A 20,988-nucleotide genomic window follows, 5' to 3' on the forward strand; every position below is an offset into this window, starting at 1 on the left:
ACGGGTCCGTGAGGTGCTGCCAAGACCTCTGAGTCTTCTCAGTTTTTCCTAGCGTTTAGGCTACAGGTGAGGCAATCGTCGCCATCTTGATATCAAATGCCAGGCGAGCCGCCACTGGCGTCGCTCGGTAACCACGGAGACACCCGTGCCCCCTCCCGTGTCCCATCCGTAGAGGCTGTAAACTACGATTCCCATCAGCCTATTTTCTCTACTTGATGGCGAGTTGTCTAGATTTGCCTTTTGGCCGCCGCGACCGTGCCGCAGTGAACCGCGGGAGTTGCGGTTCGCGACTAGGCCTCGCTTTTTGCCGCGGGAAACTCCGGCACTACAAATCCCATGAGCCAGTGGGCTCACGCATGTGCACGGAACAGTGGGTCCTCGTTGGCCCCCTGCCGGAGCCTGAGAGGTAAGAGAGGGCGGGGGAAGGAAGAGGAGGCGGATCCGGGAGCTGCGTTGGCTGCGGCCTGGCACCAAGGGGGCGGCCCCGGCGGAGTGCAGACCCAGTGGCCCCCGGCGATTATGGACCCAGCCGAGGCGGTCCTGCAGGAAAAAGCGCTCAAGTTTATGGTGAGGAGAAGGCGCAGGCCGGGGTACTGTGGAGGCGGTGGCGTTGGCGGCGTCGCTGAGGCTCGGGCCTGGGCCGCCCGTCTGCGGGAGGAGGGGGCAGCAGGACCCTGGGCCGAGGCCCGCGGCGGGGGCAGCTGAAGGGACGGGACGGGAGAGCTCCAGGGAGGCGGGAGGGGGTTGCGGAGAGGACCCGGGGGTGGGGGCAACAGCTCCGCCATCTTGTGGATGAGAGGCCAAGTGACAGCGGGAGCTTAATCAGGGAGGGGGCTCTGGGAGGCGCGCGGGGCCCTGGAGGGAAAGGGGCGTGGGGACAGTTACTGAAGAGCCGAGGAAGCCCGGAGGAGATACGCCGTGAGGCTGCTGGCAGGGCCTTCTCGGTGTCAGGGTTTCGGGTAAGGCCCAGGAGAGGAGGTTCGTTCAGGAGTGGGGAAGGGGAGCGAGGGATAGTGGAAGGAGAGCTATGAGGCGGGGGGCATGGGGGGAACCGGCATGAGGGATGCAGATGGATCTAAGGGTGGAGGAGAGAAAGCCAGGGCAGGTGGGAGACTTGTTTTGTAGAAGGTGGGTGGGGGTGGTGGTGGTGCGGGGAGGGGAGATAGCCTTTGCCTTCAGGGTACAATCCCAGCTTGGCCAGACTGGTGTTGACAAACTCTGGAAAGGAAGAGGCCATCCTCACGAGGATGAGGGCTAGGGATGGAGACCTAGGGTCGTGGTGATAGTCTATAGGACAGGAAGGGGGTGTTGATGGTGAGTCAGAATTACAAATGTCACAAGAAGGGATACATACTCTATTTTGAAAGGAGAGGCTAATTATTGTAGCTAGGATGAGGTGATAAAACACAAGAGATTGGCCTGTCAGGGAAACAGGTACAGGAGATTGGGGGGAAATTAGTATCTAACAGAGTAAAATAAACCATAGTGCTTAATTGTAAAGACAGTAAAACATGGGGGCCTGGTGCGGTATCACTTTCTGGGGAAGGAAAGGCCATGGAGATTACAATCGCAGGGCTCCTAAGAAGTGATGAGATCAGGGGAGAAATTCAGGAGATAAAGAGGAGATGTAATTAGTGGAATAGATGTCAGAATTGGTGTTTACTTATCAGCTTTAGGTTGAAGCACTGTATGAACTTGGATTGGAATTTGTTGGGTGTATTTAAATCCTTTGGAGCCTAGTTCTTGAACTTTGTATCATGCTTTTCTTTGGCTGTGCTTGTTTGGCAAATTTGTATAGGCTGATATTTGATGCTTTTAATCTGATGCTTCTTGTATATCCTAGGTGTAAAACCAGACTTCGTGGTTACTGCTAAAGAATGATGGAATGCATAGATTGCTATCTTAACAGATGGCCTTAGGGATACTGATATTATTTGCGGTGGAGTCCTTTTTCAGAAGTAATTGTAACCTCTCATTCCAAATCTCATTTCTTTGATAGTTATTTTGTTTCTGCCTGAAATACCAAAGCAAATCTAAATAAACCTGGACACTATTCTAATTGAAATTAGGCTTTAAACTGCCCCATTTATAAGAGTACTTTTTCAGAGACTGGTCAAATTTACTAAAACTTTAGTGCTTTCAAAATCACCTACCTAAAGTTCAAGTGTATCATTAACAAAATGTCATTAGGCCAGGCCTAAGGGAAGGTTCTTGAGTTTCTGCCAATGTTGAAATTCTAAAATATTAAAATTTTTTGGATTTTAGAAATAACAGGAAGTTGCTTTATATTTTACTTTATATCAATCTCTGTGCTTGATAACCTGTATGTCAGTTTCTAGATTTTAGTTAGAAAATTGGTAGATGCTTATTTTTGTTTTCCTACTTAGAGGTTGGCTGTCCTGATCTTGACACTTGTGTCAGATTTAGGGAATAATGTGATTTATAGATCATAAAGAGACATAATGAGATCATCTTCTTTACTCTTCATTAGACCTCAGCCTAGGAACATTCTCAACTACTTGATTTTTGCTTTGTACCAGTGAGTTAATGTTTCGACAAGGGTCTCCCGATTGAGTTAAAGTGGATCTGGAGATGGCCATGTAGTAGTTTGCAGCTTTTAGGGCACCACACATTATTAAATATTGAGTCAGTTTTCATATGGAGAAGCCAATTTTTTCTTTAATTTTAGTTACTTTCATTTTTGACCTTGCCTGCTATTTTGGCTGCTGCTGTTTGAGAAAAAGACCAACTGGAAGAGCGTCACCAAGAATGACACCTAAATAACCGAAGCAGAGAATGGAGAGTTAGAAATTTCGTATTTTTCAGCCCAGTCACAGTCTTATTATGAATCTGAGTAAGTCACAACTTGCCTTTGGTCCCATTTACCCTGCTAAAACACGTCTCTTTACTCAGTCAGTTTTGAGATAGGAAGAACTTTTATTTGTGCTTGTACCAAGTCATTAGTGCACAATCCACATGGAAGAATGATCCTCTTAATCAAATTGAAATTTTTATATAGTTTTTGGATTGTTCGGGTCTTATTCCTTCCCTCAATTGCGAATTGTGAATGGCAATTTTATACAGATGCCCTGATTTCCATGGTTTGCGAAAATGTAAAATTTATTTAATATGCCAACATGAAATACTCTCTTTCATGATTTTTGCTTATTACAACATTAATGTAGTGCTTTGATTAGGAATTTTACAGTAAAGTCTTATTAACAGGACTGCTAATTCAGAGTTGGCCATAATTTACACGTAGTCTAGATTTAAAGTTTACCCTTGGATACTTGTCAAAAAATAGTTTAAGCAGAATGTTTAACTTTCAGAAACAAATGACATTAAAGCAGTAGTATACGTTGAATAACCTGTATGCTAATATCTCATTCAGCTTTAGCAGGTCCTCAAGTGCCTTCTTAATACTTGGTCGACAAAATTATAATTCAGAATAGATAAATGGGAACTGGAAGAGGGTCTGAGAAGAGAAATGAAAATGATTGAGGGAATGTAGGCACCATTTTCTGAGATATTAAAAAAATATACACAGTGGATGGAAAGATGAGTTGAGGGCTGGATTTGAAGTTTATTTTAAAAAATGGACAGGATAAATGAGTCCCAGAATATTAGATCTGGGGAAACATTTGAACTTGGATGAAATAATTTTGGGGCATATAAAATATTTTTTATAGAATTGATAGCTAAGTTAAACAGTATAAAAGATAATTTGTGGTAACAGACCACCCCACAACTTAGTAGCTTAAAAAAACAACTTATTATTTCTCTCGAATTTGTGGTTGATGAAGGGTTTTCTGTTTCACGTGGTGTTGGCTGGAGCGCCAGGATAGCTGGAATGTTCAGAATGGCCACACTCACATGGCTGACCATTGCCTGAGTTCAGTTAGCCCTGAAGGCCTTCAGTCCTACTTTATGTGGGCCTACTTTCTCCACGTGGTCTTTGGATTTAGTTAAGCATGGGGCCTGGATTCTAAGAAGGAACATTTTAAGAGATAGGAAGTAGAAGGCAATCAGCCAGTTCTTTTAAGTCCTTGGATTGGAAGTCTGAGAATATCACTCTTGGTCAAAGACAGTCAAGGCCAGCCCAGAGTCAGAGGGAGGGGAAATAATCTCTGCCTGGAGACAAGAAGAATGAGGTGCGTAAACAGGGAAATTGCTGGGGGCCATGCCCTTTTGAGACTGGCTGCCAAGGATGCTATTCTAGTTGGATGTTCAAGCTAAAAATACAAATGGGATCAGCCAAATTTGTGAATAAAAACACTAGGTTTGCTTTGGAAGCATCTTTTTTTGAGGTTAACTTCTTAAGGAACTGACATCTCCTGCATGCCTTGCCTTAATAACATTACTGCAGAGATAATACCGGGTGAATTATATGATTCAGTAACTTCTTATTTGCTTGAGAAGCATATGTATCTAAAAGCAAGAAATTGCATTTTAAAATACTCAGATTTTTTCACTGTGATGGGCTTTTCCTTAAGTCAGTGAGATTGATTACCAGCTGGTTGGGTGAACATTTGAAACTAGTTCTTAGTTTAGTTGTCGGAGTTTCTGTGTATCTTTTACTTGTTTTCAATTTAAATTAGCCTTCAGTTTCTTTTTTTGGACACTCATACAGGTATTAGGGTATGAAATTATGAATTAGTGGTAATTCTTTGTGCTAATTTTTTGAGTTCATGTTTGTGATGTACATAATGTATTACTGGAAGTGAATTATTTTTTTAAGTTTATTTAGAGAGAGAGAGCATGGGGGAGGGGCAGAGAGAGGGAGAGAGAGTATTTCAAGTAGGCTCTGCTCTGTCAGTGCAGAGCCAGAGGCAGGGCTAGAACTCACGAACCCTGTGAGATCATGACCTGAGCTGAAGTGAAGAGCTTGTCACTTAATGGACTGAGCCACTGAGGTGGCCCAGATGTGAATTATTAGTTGTAAAGTGAAAATTCTGTTTTGAAAGATTGTCAGAAAAAATTTTTTTTAAGTTTATTTATTTTGAGAGAGAGAGAGGGAGAGAATCTCAAACAGGCTCCATGCCATCCGGGGGTCTTGATATCATGAACTATGAGATCATGACCTGAGCAGGTATCCAGAGTTGGAGGCTTAACTGCCTGAGCCACCCAGATGCCCCAGATAATAAGTGGTCTCTTTTTAAAGTTCATTTTCTAATTTAGCAATAAAAAATTTCTGATAGGGTGCCTGGGAGGCTCAGTCAGTTAAGCCTTCCACTCTGGATTTTGGCTCAGGTCATGATCTCGTGAGAACCCCGTGTCCTGTTCTGCACTGATGGTGCAGAGCCTGCTTGGGATTCTCTTCCTCCCTCTCTCTCTCTGCCATTCCCCCTCTCACATGCACTCTCTCTCTCAAAATAAGTAAACTTAAAAAAGAGAGCACTTATTATTGTATATTATTTATATAGTGTTTAAATCCTGAAAGAGGAAGCAGATGAGAATTTTTTTCCATTGCTAAAGGAAGATGGGATATATATATTAGATCTTGATCACGTATAGAAAAGATTATTTTATGGTAAATGGCATCACAATTAAAACGAAGAAAGAAAAAGGAAATCTTTGTGCTATTGAAGTGTTTTAAAATACCGTTTACTTTCTAGCAATATTAAAAACATTTTTTTTGATGTTTATTTATTTTTGAGAGAGAGGGAGAGACAGAGTGTGAGCAGGGGAGGGGCAGAGATGGAGAGACATAATCCGAAGCAGGCTCCAGGTTCTGAGCTATCAGCGCAGATCCTAACGCAGGGCTCAAACCCACGAACCGTGAGATCATGACCTGAGCTGAAGTCGGACAGTCAACTGACTGGGCCACTCAGGTGCCCCAGGATATACTTGCCTTCTTATTCCCAAGCTATGATCTTACCTGACTTGACTCTGTCAGTAATGAGGTAACCACAGTAGAAGTGGGAGAGTTGTGTTTTTCTAAATTTTGTGTGTTTTTAAAAATCTAGTTAGCCATGAATAGGTAACAACTATCATTTAAATTTTTTTTTTCAACGTTTATTTATTTTTGGGACAGAGAGAGACAGAGCATGAACGGGGGAGGGGCAGAGAGAGAGGGAGACACAGAATCGAAAACAGGCTCCAGGCTCCGAGCCATCAGCCCAGAGCCCGACGCGGGGCTCGAACTCCCGGACCGCGAGATTGTGACCTGGCTGAAGTCGGACGCTTAACCGACTGCGCCACCCAGGAGCCCCAATAACAACTATCATTTACTTATTGTTTACTGTGTGCTGTTCTAAATTCTTTTTTTTTTTTTTAAGTTTATTTTAATCTCTGTGCCTAATGGGCTCAAAATCACCACCTTAAGATCGAGAGTCGCATGCTCTTCTGACTGAGCCAGCCCTATGTCCCTAAATTCTTTATAGATATTATTTCATTTAATCCTCCCAATAATAGATTCAGTACTATTTCCATTTTCAGATAAGAAGACTCATTCCAGAGAGGTTAAGTAACTTGTACAAAGTCACTCTGCTAGCAAGGAGCCTGACATCAAATCCATGCAGTCTGACTCAACCCTGACTTACACTATTTTTAATCTTTGAAGAGCAGAGAAACAATGGAATATAATGGCATATTTCTTTGCTAGTCACATGATAGCTGGAGTGGAAGACTTACTGTCCAGACTTATCTATAGATTTTCTAATCATTTGAATACTGAGGAAGCGGAGTAAGACTTTATAGTTTAGTCACAGCATTACTGTATCAGTTAGCTGTTGCTGAGTAATAAAACCCACAAAATACCATCACACACAATGGTAGACATTTATTCTCATGAATATGTGGATTTGCTGAGTATTGGATGGTATAGGCTGGGCTTAGCTGGGTGACTCTGGACATTGCTGCTAACTGAGGACTGTTAACGTGATATTCTGGGGCTCAGACTAAAGAAATGGTGACTTCTCAGGCAAAGCTCTTCTCATTGCTACAGCAAAGGCACAAGAGAGCAAGCCCAATTATTCAAGTACCTTTCAGTCATTGGTTGTATCACACCTGCCAGTATTCCATTAACCAAAGCAAGTCACATGGGCAAGCCCAGAGTCAAAGGGCAGGAAAATATACTCTGCCCGTAGAAGGCATGGGGGAGGGAGAAACTTGCCCAATAATGCACTTCAATAACAATAGTCTGTACTCTAGTACACTTGATTTATAGAAGAGTGATAAAATGTTTACTATGACAGCTATTGTGCTTTCTTTCTGCTCTTCATTGTTATGCTGTCCTGACTAGCACTTTCTCACTTTGGTTACTGAACAACACTTTCAGGTTGGAAACTTTCAGAATCACTATTTAATATAACAGGTGCCTTTGCATAATGTTATGTACAATTAAAAAAGGGCATAAAGAAATAGTTAGAGGGGCGCCTGGGTGGCTCAGTCGGTTGAGCTTCTGACTTTGGCTCAGGTCATGATCTCACGGTCCGTGAGTTCGAGCCCTGCGTCTGGCTCTGTGCTGACAGCTCGGAGCCTGGAGCCTGCTTCGGATTCTGTGTCTCCCTCTCTCTCTGACCCTCCCCCATTCGTGCTCTGTCTCTCTCTGTCTCAAAAATAAATAAACATTAAAAAAAAAACTTAAGAAATAGTTAGAATCTTGACTTTAATCCACAGATATGCCCTGAAAAATTCATCACTATTACAAGCTATTCTTCAATCCCTGGGAAGGATAAAGTTGATGTCATTCCAGTGGCATTTGTAACAGAATTTGAACTGTAACAGAATTTGAATCAAGGTCATACATAATGCTTTAACAACTCCCTTGGTAGCAGGGTTAGAGCTCTTAAATCCCTTCTCTGCACCTAAACTTGAGGCTGCAGAGATATGGTACTGGTATTTTCAGATGTCTGGGGGAATTTCAGGCTTTCACTGAAAAGTCATAGAAATAGACCTCCAGGTATTATAGCATGTGGATAATACCTTTGCTGCTCAGATGCGCAAATCCTTGTACTTGGGGACTAACACATTAGCACTAAATTGTTAATGTGGTTGTTTGTGAATTATTGGATTATTTCAAATATTTCAAAATATTTAGTGACATCTGAAAATGTACTAGTAAACATACACACAAAAGCATTACTTGGGTGATTTTCTTTGCATTCTTTAATGTTTTCTAGATTCTACAGCGAATGTGTATTGTTTTTAATAAGAAATTTAAGTTTAGTATACTGAGTGCATATACTTATAAAACAAGTGCCTCAAATTAAGACCTGTACTTGATCATGGACTGCAGTGTAGCCAAGCTCATTTTCTTAACTGGAAAATGGGCTGTTATTAGTTTTACCTTCCTAAAAACCCTCTCTTTTTTTCTCCTTCTCAGTTCATTTTAAATTGTAAATTGCCATGTATTATGTATTAATTGATAATTTATACTGTTAAACTCCTATGTATCCAAGATTTTCATTGGGAATTTAGGACTGTGTGTTCCTAAATTGTGCTGGAGCACTGTGTTTTCCTTTTAAATAATACTTGGCATATTCAGTGGGTTGACAGCTGAAAACGAAGCCATGATAGTTGGCATGCAATGTGATTTGATAAAAATGTGAACATAAACTGAGTTGCAAAGCATTGTGTTACATATGGAGGGAGGTGGTTACGGGGGTAGGAGGGGACGAAGATACAAAATTAAATAAAACTTCTGTCTCCTCTAGAACTTCACAGTCTATTGAGGAGATAGGCATTTATAAATACCTCTTAAGGCACACCAGTAAGTGCCAAAATAGGGGCACAGAGTGTTACAGAAGTTAACGGAGGGGAAATCAGTTTTAACTGGAGAGATCTTTGGACTCTGTGGGAGAAGATAGCTTCATATTGGATCTTGTAGAATAGATAGGTTTTGATAGACTTGTTTTTGAGGTGGGTAATTCCAGGAAGAGGAGGGAGTAGTTTGGGTAAAGGTTAGAAAATCAGGAGATGGGCAGGCACAGGTTGAGTAGATAGATACGACTTGAACATAGGTGCATAGCAGACAAGAAAGAAAAGAAATACTGAGTACTAGGGAGTTTGGATTGAATTATATTGAAAAATAATATTCTGGTGTACTTTGTGTATGTGTCTGTGTAAGCTTTTTCGAGAAGTAATTATATAAAAAAGCACATAAATCATAAATAGCTCATTCAGTTTTTACCCTGATCACTTAAAACCTTTTTTTTTTGTTTATCTATTTTTGAGAGAGAGAAATAGTGCAGGCAGGGGAGGGGCACAGAGAGAGAGGGAGACAGAGAATCTGAAGTGGGCTCTGTGCTTACAGCATAGAGCCCAATGAGGGCCTCTAACTCACAAACCACGAGATCATGACCTACCTGAGCGGAAGTCAGACGCTTAACCAACTGAGCCACCTGGGTGCCCTGATCACTTGTTTTTCTTTCTTTCTTTCTTTCTTTCTTTCTTTCTTTCTTTCTTTCTTTCTTTCTCTTTTTCTCTTTCTCTCTTTCTTAAGTTTATTTATTTTGAGAGAGAGTGAGCGGGGAAGGTGAAGAGAGAGGGAGAGAGAGAGAATCCCAAGTGCACTGACAGTGCAGAGCCTACTGAGGAGCTTGAACTCACAAACCATGAGATCATGACCTGAGCCAAAATCAAGAGTCACCCAGGCACCTCAGTGATCACTTCTGTGTAAGCATTATCTAATATCTAAAGATTAGTTTTACCTTTATTTGTATTTAACCTCATATAAATGGAATCATTCCAGTATATATTCTAAGTGTCTGGCTTCTTTTGTCCCACGTTGTTTGTAAGACGATTCATTCAGGTGTTTTTGTTAGGCGTAGCGTGTTCATTCTTATTGCTGTGTAGTATTCCAATGTGTGACTATACTTCGTATTTTTAGCCATTCTACTGTTGATGTACATTTGGGCTATTTCCAATTTTTGACTATTGTGAATTGTGTTGTTATGAATAATCTTATACATGTCTTTTCTTGAACCTATGTACATATCTTTGTCGAGTATATATCTAGGAGTGGGATTGCTGGGTCATAGACTATGAAAATGTTTAGCTTTCATAAGTACGATGAAATTCTTCTCCATTTCACACTTCGAACAGCAGCGTATGAGAATTCCAGTTGCTTCGTGGTCTTGTAACACTCACTTGTCTGTCTTTTTCATTTTAGCCATACTAGCAGATGAATGGTACTCAGTGCTTTAATTTGCATTTCCTTAGGGACTACTGTAATCAAGCACCTTTTTAGGTTTATTGGCTCTTTAAATATACTCTTTTGTAAAGTGTCTATTCAAGCCTTGGTCATTTTTTTTAAAATTGATTTGTTCCTTATATTCTGAAAAATACAAATCTTTTGTCAAGGATATGGTATCTTTGTATGAACAGAATGTTTGTTTTCAGACTTTCATTTGAGGGATCAATAAAAAATGTCACAAGATTTTGTGTACTACCTAGGATTTTGTACTACATAGGATTCACGGGATTAGCAAGGTTTTTTTTTTTCCTCTACATACCAGTACTTAAAAAAATTTTTTTTTAACGTTTATTTATTTTTGAGACAGAGAAAGACAGCATGAACAGGGGAGGGGCAGAGAGAGAGGGAGACACAGAATCTGAAACAGGCTCCAGGCTCTGAGCTGTCAGCACAGAGCCCGACATGGGGCTCGAACTCACGGACCGCGAGATCGTGACCTGAGCCGAAGTCGGATGCTTAACCGACCAAGCCACCCAGGCGCCCCAACATACCAGTACTTTAAAAACAATCACAATGGGGCACTTGTGTGGCTCAGTTGGTTAAGCCTCCTACTCTTGATTTTGGCTTAGGTCATGATCTCACGAGCCCTGTGTTGGGCTCCATGTTGACAGTGTGCAGCCTGCTTGGGATTCTCTGTCTCTGTGTCTCTCTCAAAAGAAATAAACTTAAAAAAAAAAAAAGAATCATCACAACACCATCATTTTATAAAAGAAAGAAATGCCACAAATAGCAAGGATATAATCTCAGGATAAAGGAAACTCTTTAGGGTAGGCAGAATAAACACCCCCCCATTCCCCAATTCCAAAAATCTGTGAATATGTTAAATTACATGGGAATTAAGGTGACTGATGGAATTAAGGTTGCTAATCAGTTGAATTTAAGATAGGGCGATTATCCTGGATTGTTCATGTTGGTCCCAGTATTAATCACAAGGGACCCTAAATGTGTAAGAGGAAGACAGAAGAAGAGGTCAGAGTGATGCCATGTGAGAACTCAATCTACTGTTGCTGGCTTTGAGGATGGGAGAGGAGAGGCATGAGCTAAGGAATGTAAGCAGCCTCTAGAAGCTGGAAAGGACAAGCTAGAGCCTCCGGAACAGAACGTATTCCCACTGACCCCTTGATTTTGGCTCAGTGAGACCCATTTCAGACTTCTGAACTACAGAACTGTAAAATAATAAATTGGTGTTGTTTTAAGCCACTAAGTATGTGGTAATTTGTTACAGCAGACACAGAAAACTAATACACTCTTTCTCAAGAGAAGATGGTTACCCTTGGAGTGTCTGGGTGGCTTAGTCCATTAAGCGTCCCACTTTGGCTCAAGTCATGATCTCACTCATGGCTTGTGAGTTCGAGCCCTGCATCGGGCTCTGTGCTGACAGTTCAGAGCCTAGAGCCTATTTCAGATCCTGTGCCTCTGTCTCTCTCTCTGCTCCTTCCCCACTTGTACTCTTGTCTCTCTCTCTCTCAAAAATGAACATTAAAAAAAAAAGGTAGTTACCCTAATTGGGGTGTATATGTTGATAAACATGCATATATACATACATGCATAATATCAGTATCTTTATCTTTAGTGTTTGATAACTACCAGTGCAGTCCTTTCTCTTTCTGTCAACATTTTATTTTGAATCAATCTCAGAATTACAGAAGAGTTTCAAATGAAGCAAATGAAATTTTTTCCTGAATCATTTGAGTGTAAGTTGTCACATCACTAAATGCTTTCGTGTGTATTTTTTACAAATAAGGATGTGCTACATAACTATGATAAAACCATTCAGAAATTTACAGAGTATAGTTACAGATCTAACTCTCAGACTCCATTCAAACTTTGCTACCTGTTCCAGTAATGTTCTTTATAGCAAAAACAATCGAATCTAGAATCACACATTGAATTTAGTTGTCATGTCTCTTTAGTCTCCTTCAGTGTACAACAGTTCATTAGTCTTTCTTTGACTCTCATAACTATGGCACTTTTGCACATGATAGGCTAGTTATTTTGTGGAATGCTCCCTCAATTTGGGTTTATCTGATTTTTTCCTCATGATTGGATCCAGGTTATGTATTTTTGGCAGAAATCCCACAAAAGTTACGTTCTGTTTTACTCATTGCCTCCTATCAGGTGACACATGATTTTTATTTGTCTTATCATTTTGTTTACTTCATTAAGGTGGCACCTGCCAGTTTCTTCTTTTAAAAATTTTTTTCTTTTGTAGTAAATATTTTATGGAAAGGGACTTTGGAACTAGGTAACTATCCTATTTTTTTCATCAGATTTTCAGTCCATTTATTTGTAGCAGAATGGGCTTATGAAACCCTGTTTTATTTGATGGGCTATAGTCCATTACTGTCATTTATTTTTATCTATTTTTATTTTTATTTTTAATTTTTTAAAATTTACATCCAAGTTAGTTAGCATATAGTATAATGATTTCAGGAGTAATCCAGTGATTCATCCCCTACATATAACACCCATTGCTTATCCCAACAAGTGTTCTCCTTAATGCCCCTTGCCCATTTAGCCCATCCTCCCACCCACAACCTCTCCAGCAACCCTCAATTTGTCCTCTATATTTAAGAGTCTCTTACATTTTGTCCCCCTCCCTGTTTTTATATTATTTTTGCTTCCCTTCCCTTATGTTCATCTGTTTTGTATCTTAAATTCTACATATGAGTGAAGTCATATGATACTTGTCTTTCTGTGACTGACCAATTTTGTTTAGCATAATATCCTCACTCTAGTTCCATCCATGTTGTTGCAAATGGTAAGATTTCATTCTTTTTGATTGCTGAGTACTATATTGTATATATATACCACATCTTCTTTATCCATTCATCTGTTGATGGACATTTGGGCTCTTGCCATACTTTGGCTATTGTTGATAGCACTGCTGTAAACATTGGGGTGCATGTGCCCCTTCAAAACAGCACACCTGTATCCTTTGGATAAATACCTAGTAGTGCAATTGCTGGGTCACAGGGTAGTTTTATTTTTAATTTTTTGAGGAACCTCCATACTGTTTTCCAGAGAGGCTGTACCAGTTTGCATTCCTACCAGCAGTGCAAAAGGGTTCCTCTTTATCTGCATCCTCACCAACATCGATTGTTGTTAATGTTAGCCATTCTGACGGTGTGAGGTGGTATCTCATTGTGGTTTTGATTTGTATTTCCCTGATGATGAGTGATGTTGAGCATTTTTTCATGTGTCTGTTGGCCATCTGGATATCTTCTTTGGAAAAGTGCCTGTTCATGTCTTTTGCCCATTTCTTCACCGGGTTATTTGTTTTTTTGGGTGTTGAGTTTAAGTTCTTTATAGATTTTGGATACTATATTTATTTTTTAAATGTTTATTCATTAAAATGTTTTTTTAATGTTTATTTATTTTTGAGAGAGTAGGGGAGGGGCAGAGAGAGAGGGAGACACAAAACCCGAAGCAGGCTCCAGGCTCTGATCTGTCGGCAGAGAGCCTGACATGGGGCTCAAACTCAACTGCCAGAACTGCGAGATCATGACCTGAGTCAATGTCAGATGTTTAACTGACTAAGCCACTCAGGTGCTCTAGATGTTTACTCATTTTTGAGAGAGAGAGCAAGTGAGCAGGGGAGGGGTAGAGAGAAACGGGGATAGAGGATCCGAACTGGGCTCTGCACAGACAGCAGCAAGCCCAATGCATAAACCATGAGATCATTACCTGAGCTGAAGTCACACACCCAGCCGACTGAGCCACCCAGGCGCCCCTCAGTGCTGTCATTTATTTTGATGCTTAAGCTGTTCCCTGTTTAGCTTATGACAGTGCTTTCAAGCTGCTTCCTTTGTCTTTTGGATGTATTCCCATCATTCTTTAAGCATTTTCTTTCTTTCTGGTATAAGAAGGTATTATTATATTTAAAAAGGCTCATCTTGTGTTTTTTCCTTCAGCCCTGGAATCAGTGATTTCTCCCAGTAGCCTTGGTTTCTTTAGTAGAGAATGATCTTTAGAAGTCAAGATAGGGGTGTTAGATGTACTCATTGCTATTGGGGTCTCACTGCTCCCAGGTCCTCTCACTGGACAGAGGTAGGGTATATATGTATGTGTAAACATGCACACCTGCATTTATGTCACTATTTTAACTCTATCTACATATTTATTTCAAACCATGAGTTCACTTTGATATGTCCAGTTCTAGTCTAACACTGTAATAGGTTTCATTCAGTAATTTCCTTAATTCCCTTTTCTGACAGTAAGTTGGTTTTCATTATCCTCAATGTATTTTATCAGTCAATTTCCCTATATGTGACCAGTTTCTCCTCTTGCTGCTGTTCCTGACATCTACCACATGGATGGCATCCTCACCTTACTCAGGCTCCAAAATCCCATATCAGGCTGCTGCCTCTCCTCCCTGTTTGAACATCTTTCTCACTTCAGGCTCTGATACCCTGCACTAGGTTGCTCTTCTCAGTCCATTTGGATTCCAGCACTCCATGCAGGGCTGCCAAGGCTGCCATATTCCTGTATGTACATCCTCTTTATCCTGCTAGCACTCTGACTTCCTACAGTAGATCAGTGCTGATCCCACCACCCCATCTTGTGTAGACTTATATTGTGCTTGGCCCTGACTAAACTGTATGCTTTTTTTTTTTTTTTTTTAAATCTTGCAAAACAAACTGTATACCCATTTAACAACAATTCTCCATTTCCCCCTTCCCTCAGCCCTTGGCCACCACCATTCTACTTTGTTTCTATGAAATTGGCTACTTTAGATACCTCATATAAGTGGTATCCTATAGTATTTGTTTCTTGGTAAATGTCTTATTTTTTTTTTAGCAGGATGTCCTCAAGGTTCATCCATGTTGCAGCATATGTCAGAATTTCCTTCCCTTTTTGTTTTTTTTTTTTAATGTTTATTTACTTTTGAGAGAGACAGAGAGTGAGCAGGTGGGGGAGCAGAGAGAGAGAAGGAGACAGAATTCCAAGCAGGCTCCATGCCACCATCACAGAGCCCGATGTGGGACTGGAACTCAAACTGAGAGATCATGACCTGAGCCAAAACCAAGAGTCGGATGCTTAACCAACTGAGCCAGCCAGGTGCTCGTCCTTCCTTTTTTTAAGGCTGACTAATATTCCATCGTATATAAACATCACATTTTGTTTATCCATTGATCTCTTGCCAGATGCTTGGGATCCTTCCACCTTTTGGCTCTTGTGAATAATGCTATGAACATGAGTCTAGAGATAGTCTTTTTAAGGGGGTGTCTGGCTGGCTCAGGAGAGCATGCAACTCTTGATCTTGGTCATGAGTTCGAGCCCTGTGTGGGTGTAGAGATTATTTACAATAAAATTAATTAAAAAGAGATAATGTCTTTAAGACCCTGAAAGGCTTTATTGTTTTACCTTTTTCTTCCTTCCTTCCTTCCTTCCTTCCTTCCTTCCTTCCTTCCTTCCTTCCTTCCTTCCTTTTGAAATGTTTATTCATTTTTGAGAGACTGAGACAGTGAGAGTGGAGGAGGGGCAGAGAGACAGGGAGACATAGAATCCGAAGCAGGCTCCAAGCTCTGAGCTGTCAGCACAGAGCTCAGAGCAGGGCTTGAACTTGTGAACCATGCGATAATGACCTGAGCTAGGTTGGACGATTAACCACCTGAGCCACCCAGGTATCCCACCTTTTACATTTAGATCTATAGTCCATCTGGAATTAATTAATTAATTAATGTTTGGTGTGAGGTAGAGGACAGAATTCAGTTTGTTTTTTAATCCAGTTGATCCGATGTCATTTATTGAAAAGATTATTCTTTCTATGTTGCATTGCAGGGTCACTTTTGCTATACACCACCTATCTGTATAGCTTGTTTCTAGGACTCTCTGTTCTGTTCCATTGTTCTGTTATTCTTGTGCCAATATCATACTTTCTTAATTACTATATTTTTATATCACTTCTTGATATCTGATAGTATATGCCCTTCAGTTCCTCCACACCCCCCCCCCCCCCCCCGATTGTACTGGCTATTCTTGGCTTTTTGCATTTCCATATATATTGGAATCAGCTTGTTAATGTCCACAAAACATATGCTGGTATGATTTTTATTGCATTGAATCTCTATATAAAGTTTGGGGAGAATTGAGATTGTAACACTATGAATTTTACAATCCATGAAAATGGTACATCTTTCCATTTATTTAGGTCTTTAATTTCTCTATGTAGAGGTCTTTCTATATTTTTTGTTAGGTTTATTCCTAGGTATTTGTTATTTTTAGATGCTTTTTTTTTAAGATGCTATTTTTAAAATTTAATTTTCCATTTGTTGCTGATAGTGCAAAGGTTTTTTAATCTGAAGTCCATGGCCCCCATTCAAGATATAAACACATGCAAATATTTTTTTTCCGGAAAGGTCTATAATTTACGTTTGAACCTGATTCCCACTGAGGGCAATAACAACAAAGGTTAAAGACCACTGTAGCAGTTTCACTTAGAGTAGATTGGACTTGGGAGGAGGGAATAGACAGAGGCAGAGAGGTCACTTAGAGGTTATATAATAGTCCAGGTAAGAAGCCATATGCGCTTGAGCCAGGACAGTAAGTATGGAAAGAATGAAAGACACTTAAGGAATATTCTCGAGATAGAATGAATAAGGTTTGCCTGGAGTAGGATAGGAGAAATAAATAAAAAGAGAAAAGAGTAAAAAAAGGTGTCAGGCATGTTTGGGGGCAGTTAAAGGGAAGTTTTCCATAGCAGTAGATAAGAGAAAATGAGTATTTGGCAGGTAAAGATGTTGAGATAGTCCCTAATTCTAACAAGGAGACTAAATTTAAAATATATTCACATAGATAAAAATGGGCATGGGGCGCCTGGGTGGCTCAGTCAGTTGGTTAAGTGTCTGGCTTCAGCTCAGGTCATGATCTCATGGTTTATGAATTTGAAACCCGCATCGGGCTCTGTGCTGACAGCTCACAGCCTGGAGCCTGCTTTGGATTTGTGTCTCCCAATCTCTCTGCCCCTCTCCCCCACTCATGCTCTATCTGTATCTTCTCTCAAAAATAAATAAAAACATTAAAAAAAAATGGGCATAATGGTATATTTGGGATTTGCCTTGGGATTTGGAAGGTGGAAAGCTGAGTGAAGGGAATCCATTATATGCTATTCCATACTTTTCTGTGTATATAAAAGTATCATAGTAACAAGTTAAAAGAGCAAGATTTATCCGCATAGAGAGTGAGCCAAATTGAAGTTCTCTGGACCACTCACCTCAAATTCCTATGTGATAGAAAGATCAGGATTCATCTAAACATTATATTTGGCTTTTGAGTAATTTCATGATCACTGTCTTGTGCTGTGACACTGTTTTATCAAGATCAGCCAGATAAGGATGCTCAAAGCTACAAAGGCTTTCCATGCTAGCTGAGGTAGGCCAAGTGCGTGGATGTGGCTAGGAGTTAAGGAGAGGAAATTTAGCTAGGTAGATGGAACATGGCATCTGTTGGCAACTCAAGTTTCGCAAGGGCAGGATATTCTTTCAGGGGGAGAATAGTGACAAGAAGTCTGGGTGCAGATATTCTGAGGAGATCCAGATAGCATCAGTATGTACTGAAAACGGGTAGCAAGGACACTGATTAAAGTTTGGGATCAAAAGTCAAACTGGAATACCCAGCAAGGAACTAAAGAATTCATTCATTCAATTCATTTATTCATTCAACCAGTACTCATTAGTGCCTGCTACAATAGTCCTACACTTTACCATGCATAAGAATTATTTGGAGAGTGTGTTAAATTGTAGTGCAGATTCTCTGCTTTTCTCCCTCCACTTAATTTAGTAGGTCTCAAGAATCTGCATATTTAACAGTGTTACTTTTTTTAATGTTTATTTTATTTTATTTATGTATTTTTAATTTTTTTTAATGTTTATTTTTTGAGAGAGAGAGAGAGAGAGACAGAGTGTAAGTGGGGGCGGGGGGGGGTGCAGAGAGAGGGAGACTCAGAATCTGAAGCAGGCTCTAGACTCCGAGCCGTCAGCGCAGAGCTTGACACAGGGCTCAAACCCACAGACCACAAGATCGTGATCTGAGCTGAAGTTGGATGCTTAACCAACTGAGCCACCCAGGTGCCCCTATTTTATTTTTGAGAGACAGAGAGAGAGAGAGAGAGAGAGAGCGAGCTAGCTAGCGAGCACATGAAAGCAGGATAGGGGCAGAGAGAGGGAGACAGAGATCTGAAGCAGGCTCCACGCTGTCTGCGCAGAGCCCCATGTGTGGCTCGAATTCATGAACCATGAGATTATGACCTGGGCCAGATGGTTAATCGACTGACCCATCCAGGCACCCCTCAGTGTTTCTGATACAGATATTTCTCAGATCATGTTTGACAAAAGTCTAGTCCACTGTGTTCTGGCCAGTCTACCAACAAAGAGGGAGTGGGGGAGTATTGTGGCTAGAACCAAAGTAAAAGGTGAAGCCTTGTACGTGGAGAACATAGCAGGAAGGAACTGAGTTAACTGGAATCAAAAGTGAAGGCAGGTGGTAATCATTTTGTAATATAGTATGTAAGTGTATTAAATCAACGTATTATACCCCTTAAACCTGCACACTTTTGTATGCCAGTTATATGTCAATAAAGCTGGGGAAAAAAGAGTGAAGGCAGAATGACACAAACCTCATGGCAGAGGCTTGGAATCTGAATTCCAACGGATTAGATTTCTAAAAAGAATTTACTTCTGGGGGCTGTTTGCAGCTAGAGAAATTGGTGAGCTATGAGGGGCAGAAAAATAAGCAAGATAGGCCATTTATAAGAGGTATATCTAGCAGAGGGGCACCTGGGTGGCTCAGTCAAGAGTGTCTGACTCTTGGTTTTGGCTCAGGTCATGATCTCATGATTCAGGTTTCAAGCACCATGTTGGGCTCTGGCTGACAGCACGGAGCCTGCTTGGGATTCTCTCTCTCTCCCTCTCTCTGCCCCTTCCCTGCTCGTGCTCTTTCTCTCTCAAAATAAATATAAATAAACTTAAAAAAAAAGAAGAGGTACATCTAGTAGAAGAACAATAGCAACATCCCAAAATGTGGACACTCTAGGTATGTTAAAATTACCTCACAGTACAAAATAGTAGTCCCTGTTGGTGCTTATGAAATTGTTGTGAATAGTTCTGATGTTACTTTTATTGTTAGTATTTTAGGAACCTATCATATGTGTGAAAGTAAATAACAACAGAATACCTCCCCAGTTGTTTCATATTGCTCTTAAGTAGAAGTAATGTTAAGGAGCAAGGGAAGAATTTTGAGGAATCACTGAAGTATTGCTTAAAACGCATACTTAAATGGTAGAGAAATTTATGATGAAAGATTAGTCCCTGGTACAATTACCTAGACTGGAATGCTTTTGAGCAAGGACCTCAGGCTGACCTCAAGTGACAGGCACATAGCCACAGGCTCTCTAGGTAGTGAGAAATTCTGTCTAAAAAGGTCTTTTTCTCTCCCATCTCTTGGATCGTCATCACCATCTGCCACAGCATCTTTCAAATAGAGGAAGGAAGATATAATTTGATACAATTAAATGAGGTAAATGTGACAGTGCTTTCTAGGCCATAAAGATATAGTGGCGATGATACTTTTAGAACAAAATTCTAACATGAAATAATTCACACAGACTTTCAAGGTTTATTGAATAGGCATTCTACCACTATTCCATTTTACTGCTTGAGCATATATTTATTCATGTTGCTGTGTGCAAATTTTTGGTCTTAGTTCTTTAAAAAAGAATTTTTATTAACATCCAGTAAAATTGAGGTTTTTTTGTGTATAGGTCTCAGAATTTTAACACATGTGTAGATTTATGTAACTACCACCGCAGTCAATATACAAAACAGTCCCACCACTCTTCCCCAAAACTCCCATGTACTATGTTCCCCCCACCCCATCTCTAACTTTTAGGAACTGTGAACTTTCTCTCTTATTTTAGTTTTATCTTTTTGAGAATGTCATGTAAATGGAATCGTAGAGTATGTGATCTTTTGCCATTGGCTTCTTTTCACTGAGCACAATGCCCTTGAGATAGATTCATGCAAGTTGTTGCATATATCAATATTCCATTCCTTTTCATTGTTTAGTAATCCATTGTATGGGTTTTACCACATTTTGTCTATCCATTCACCTGTTGAAGGATATATGGGTTGTTTCTGGGTTTTGGTGACTTTAAATAGAGCTGCTATATATACTTATGTATAGGTTCTGTGTGAATATAAGGTTTTTTTTTTCCTGTAGGGTAAATACCCAGGAGGGGAATTGCTGGGTCGTATGGTAAACACATTTTTAAATTTATAAGAAACTGCCAGTTTCCAAGAGTGACTGTACCATTTTTTTAAATTGAAGAATAATCGACGTACAATATTGTATTAGTTTCAGGTGTACAATGTAGTGATTTTACATTTACATAAATTATGTAAATTTACTTAGTGTAAATGTAAATGTAAAATTACTTAGTGTGGTCACCACAATAAGTCTGATTGCAGTCTATCACGATGTAAAGTTGTTCCAGTATTAGTGACTCTATTTCCTATGCTGTACATTACATCCCTTTGCCTTATTTATTATTTAAATTTTTTTTAAGTGTATTTATTTTGAGAGAGAGAGAAAAAGCACGAATGGGGGAGGGGCAGAGAGAGGGGGAGAGAGAACCATAAACAGGCCCTGTGCTATTAGTGCAGAGCCCGATGGCGGTCTCAATCTCACAATCCACGTGATCATAACCTGAGCTGAAATCCAGTCAGATGCTTAACCAACTGAGCCACCCAGGCACTCCTGTCTTATTTATTTTGTAACTGGAAGATTGTACC

At 40.3% G+C, this 20,988-nt stretch overlaps 1 protein-coding gene across 6 annotated transcripts in view; it reads left to right on the top strand.

Moving 5' to 3' along the window:
* The first annotated feature begins 321 nt into the window (after positions 1-321).
* The window catches only part of BTRC (beta-transducin repeat containing E3 ubiquitin protein ligase), a 183,981-nt gene continuing 163,314 nt past the window's right edge, over positions 322-20,988 (top strand). For all 6 annotated transcript variants that reach the window (XM_040486216.1, XM_040486217.1, XM_040486218.1 and 3 more), the window contains exon 1: positions 322-567. In XM_040486216.1, the coding sequence (XP_040342150.1) occupies positions 337-567 (231 nt within the window). In that variant the 5' untranslated portion in view covers positions 322-336. The remainder of the gene's footprint in view (positions 568-20,988) is intronic.

Source organism: Herpailurus yagouaroundi, unplaced genomic scaffold, assembly GCF_014898765.1.
Source record: "Herpailurus yagouaroundi ecotype Mexico unplaced genomic scaffold, PumYag 163, whole genome shotgun sequence".
Classification (NCBI taxonomy): Eukaryota; Metazoa; Chordata; class Mammalia; order Carnivora; family Felidae; genus Herpailurus; species Herpailurus yagouaroundi.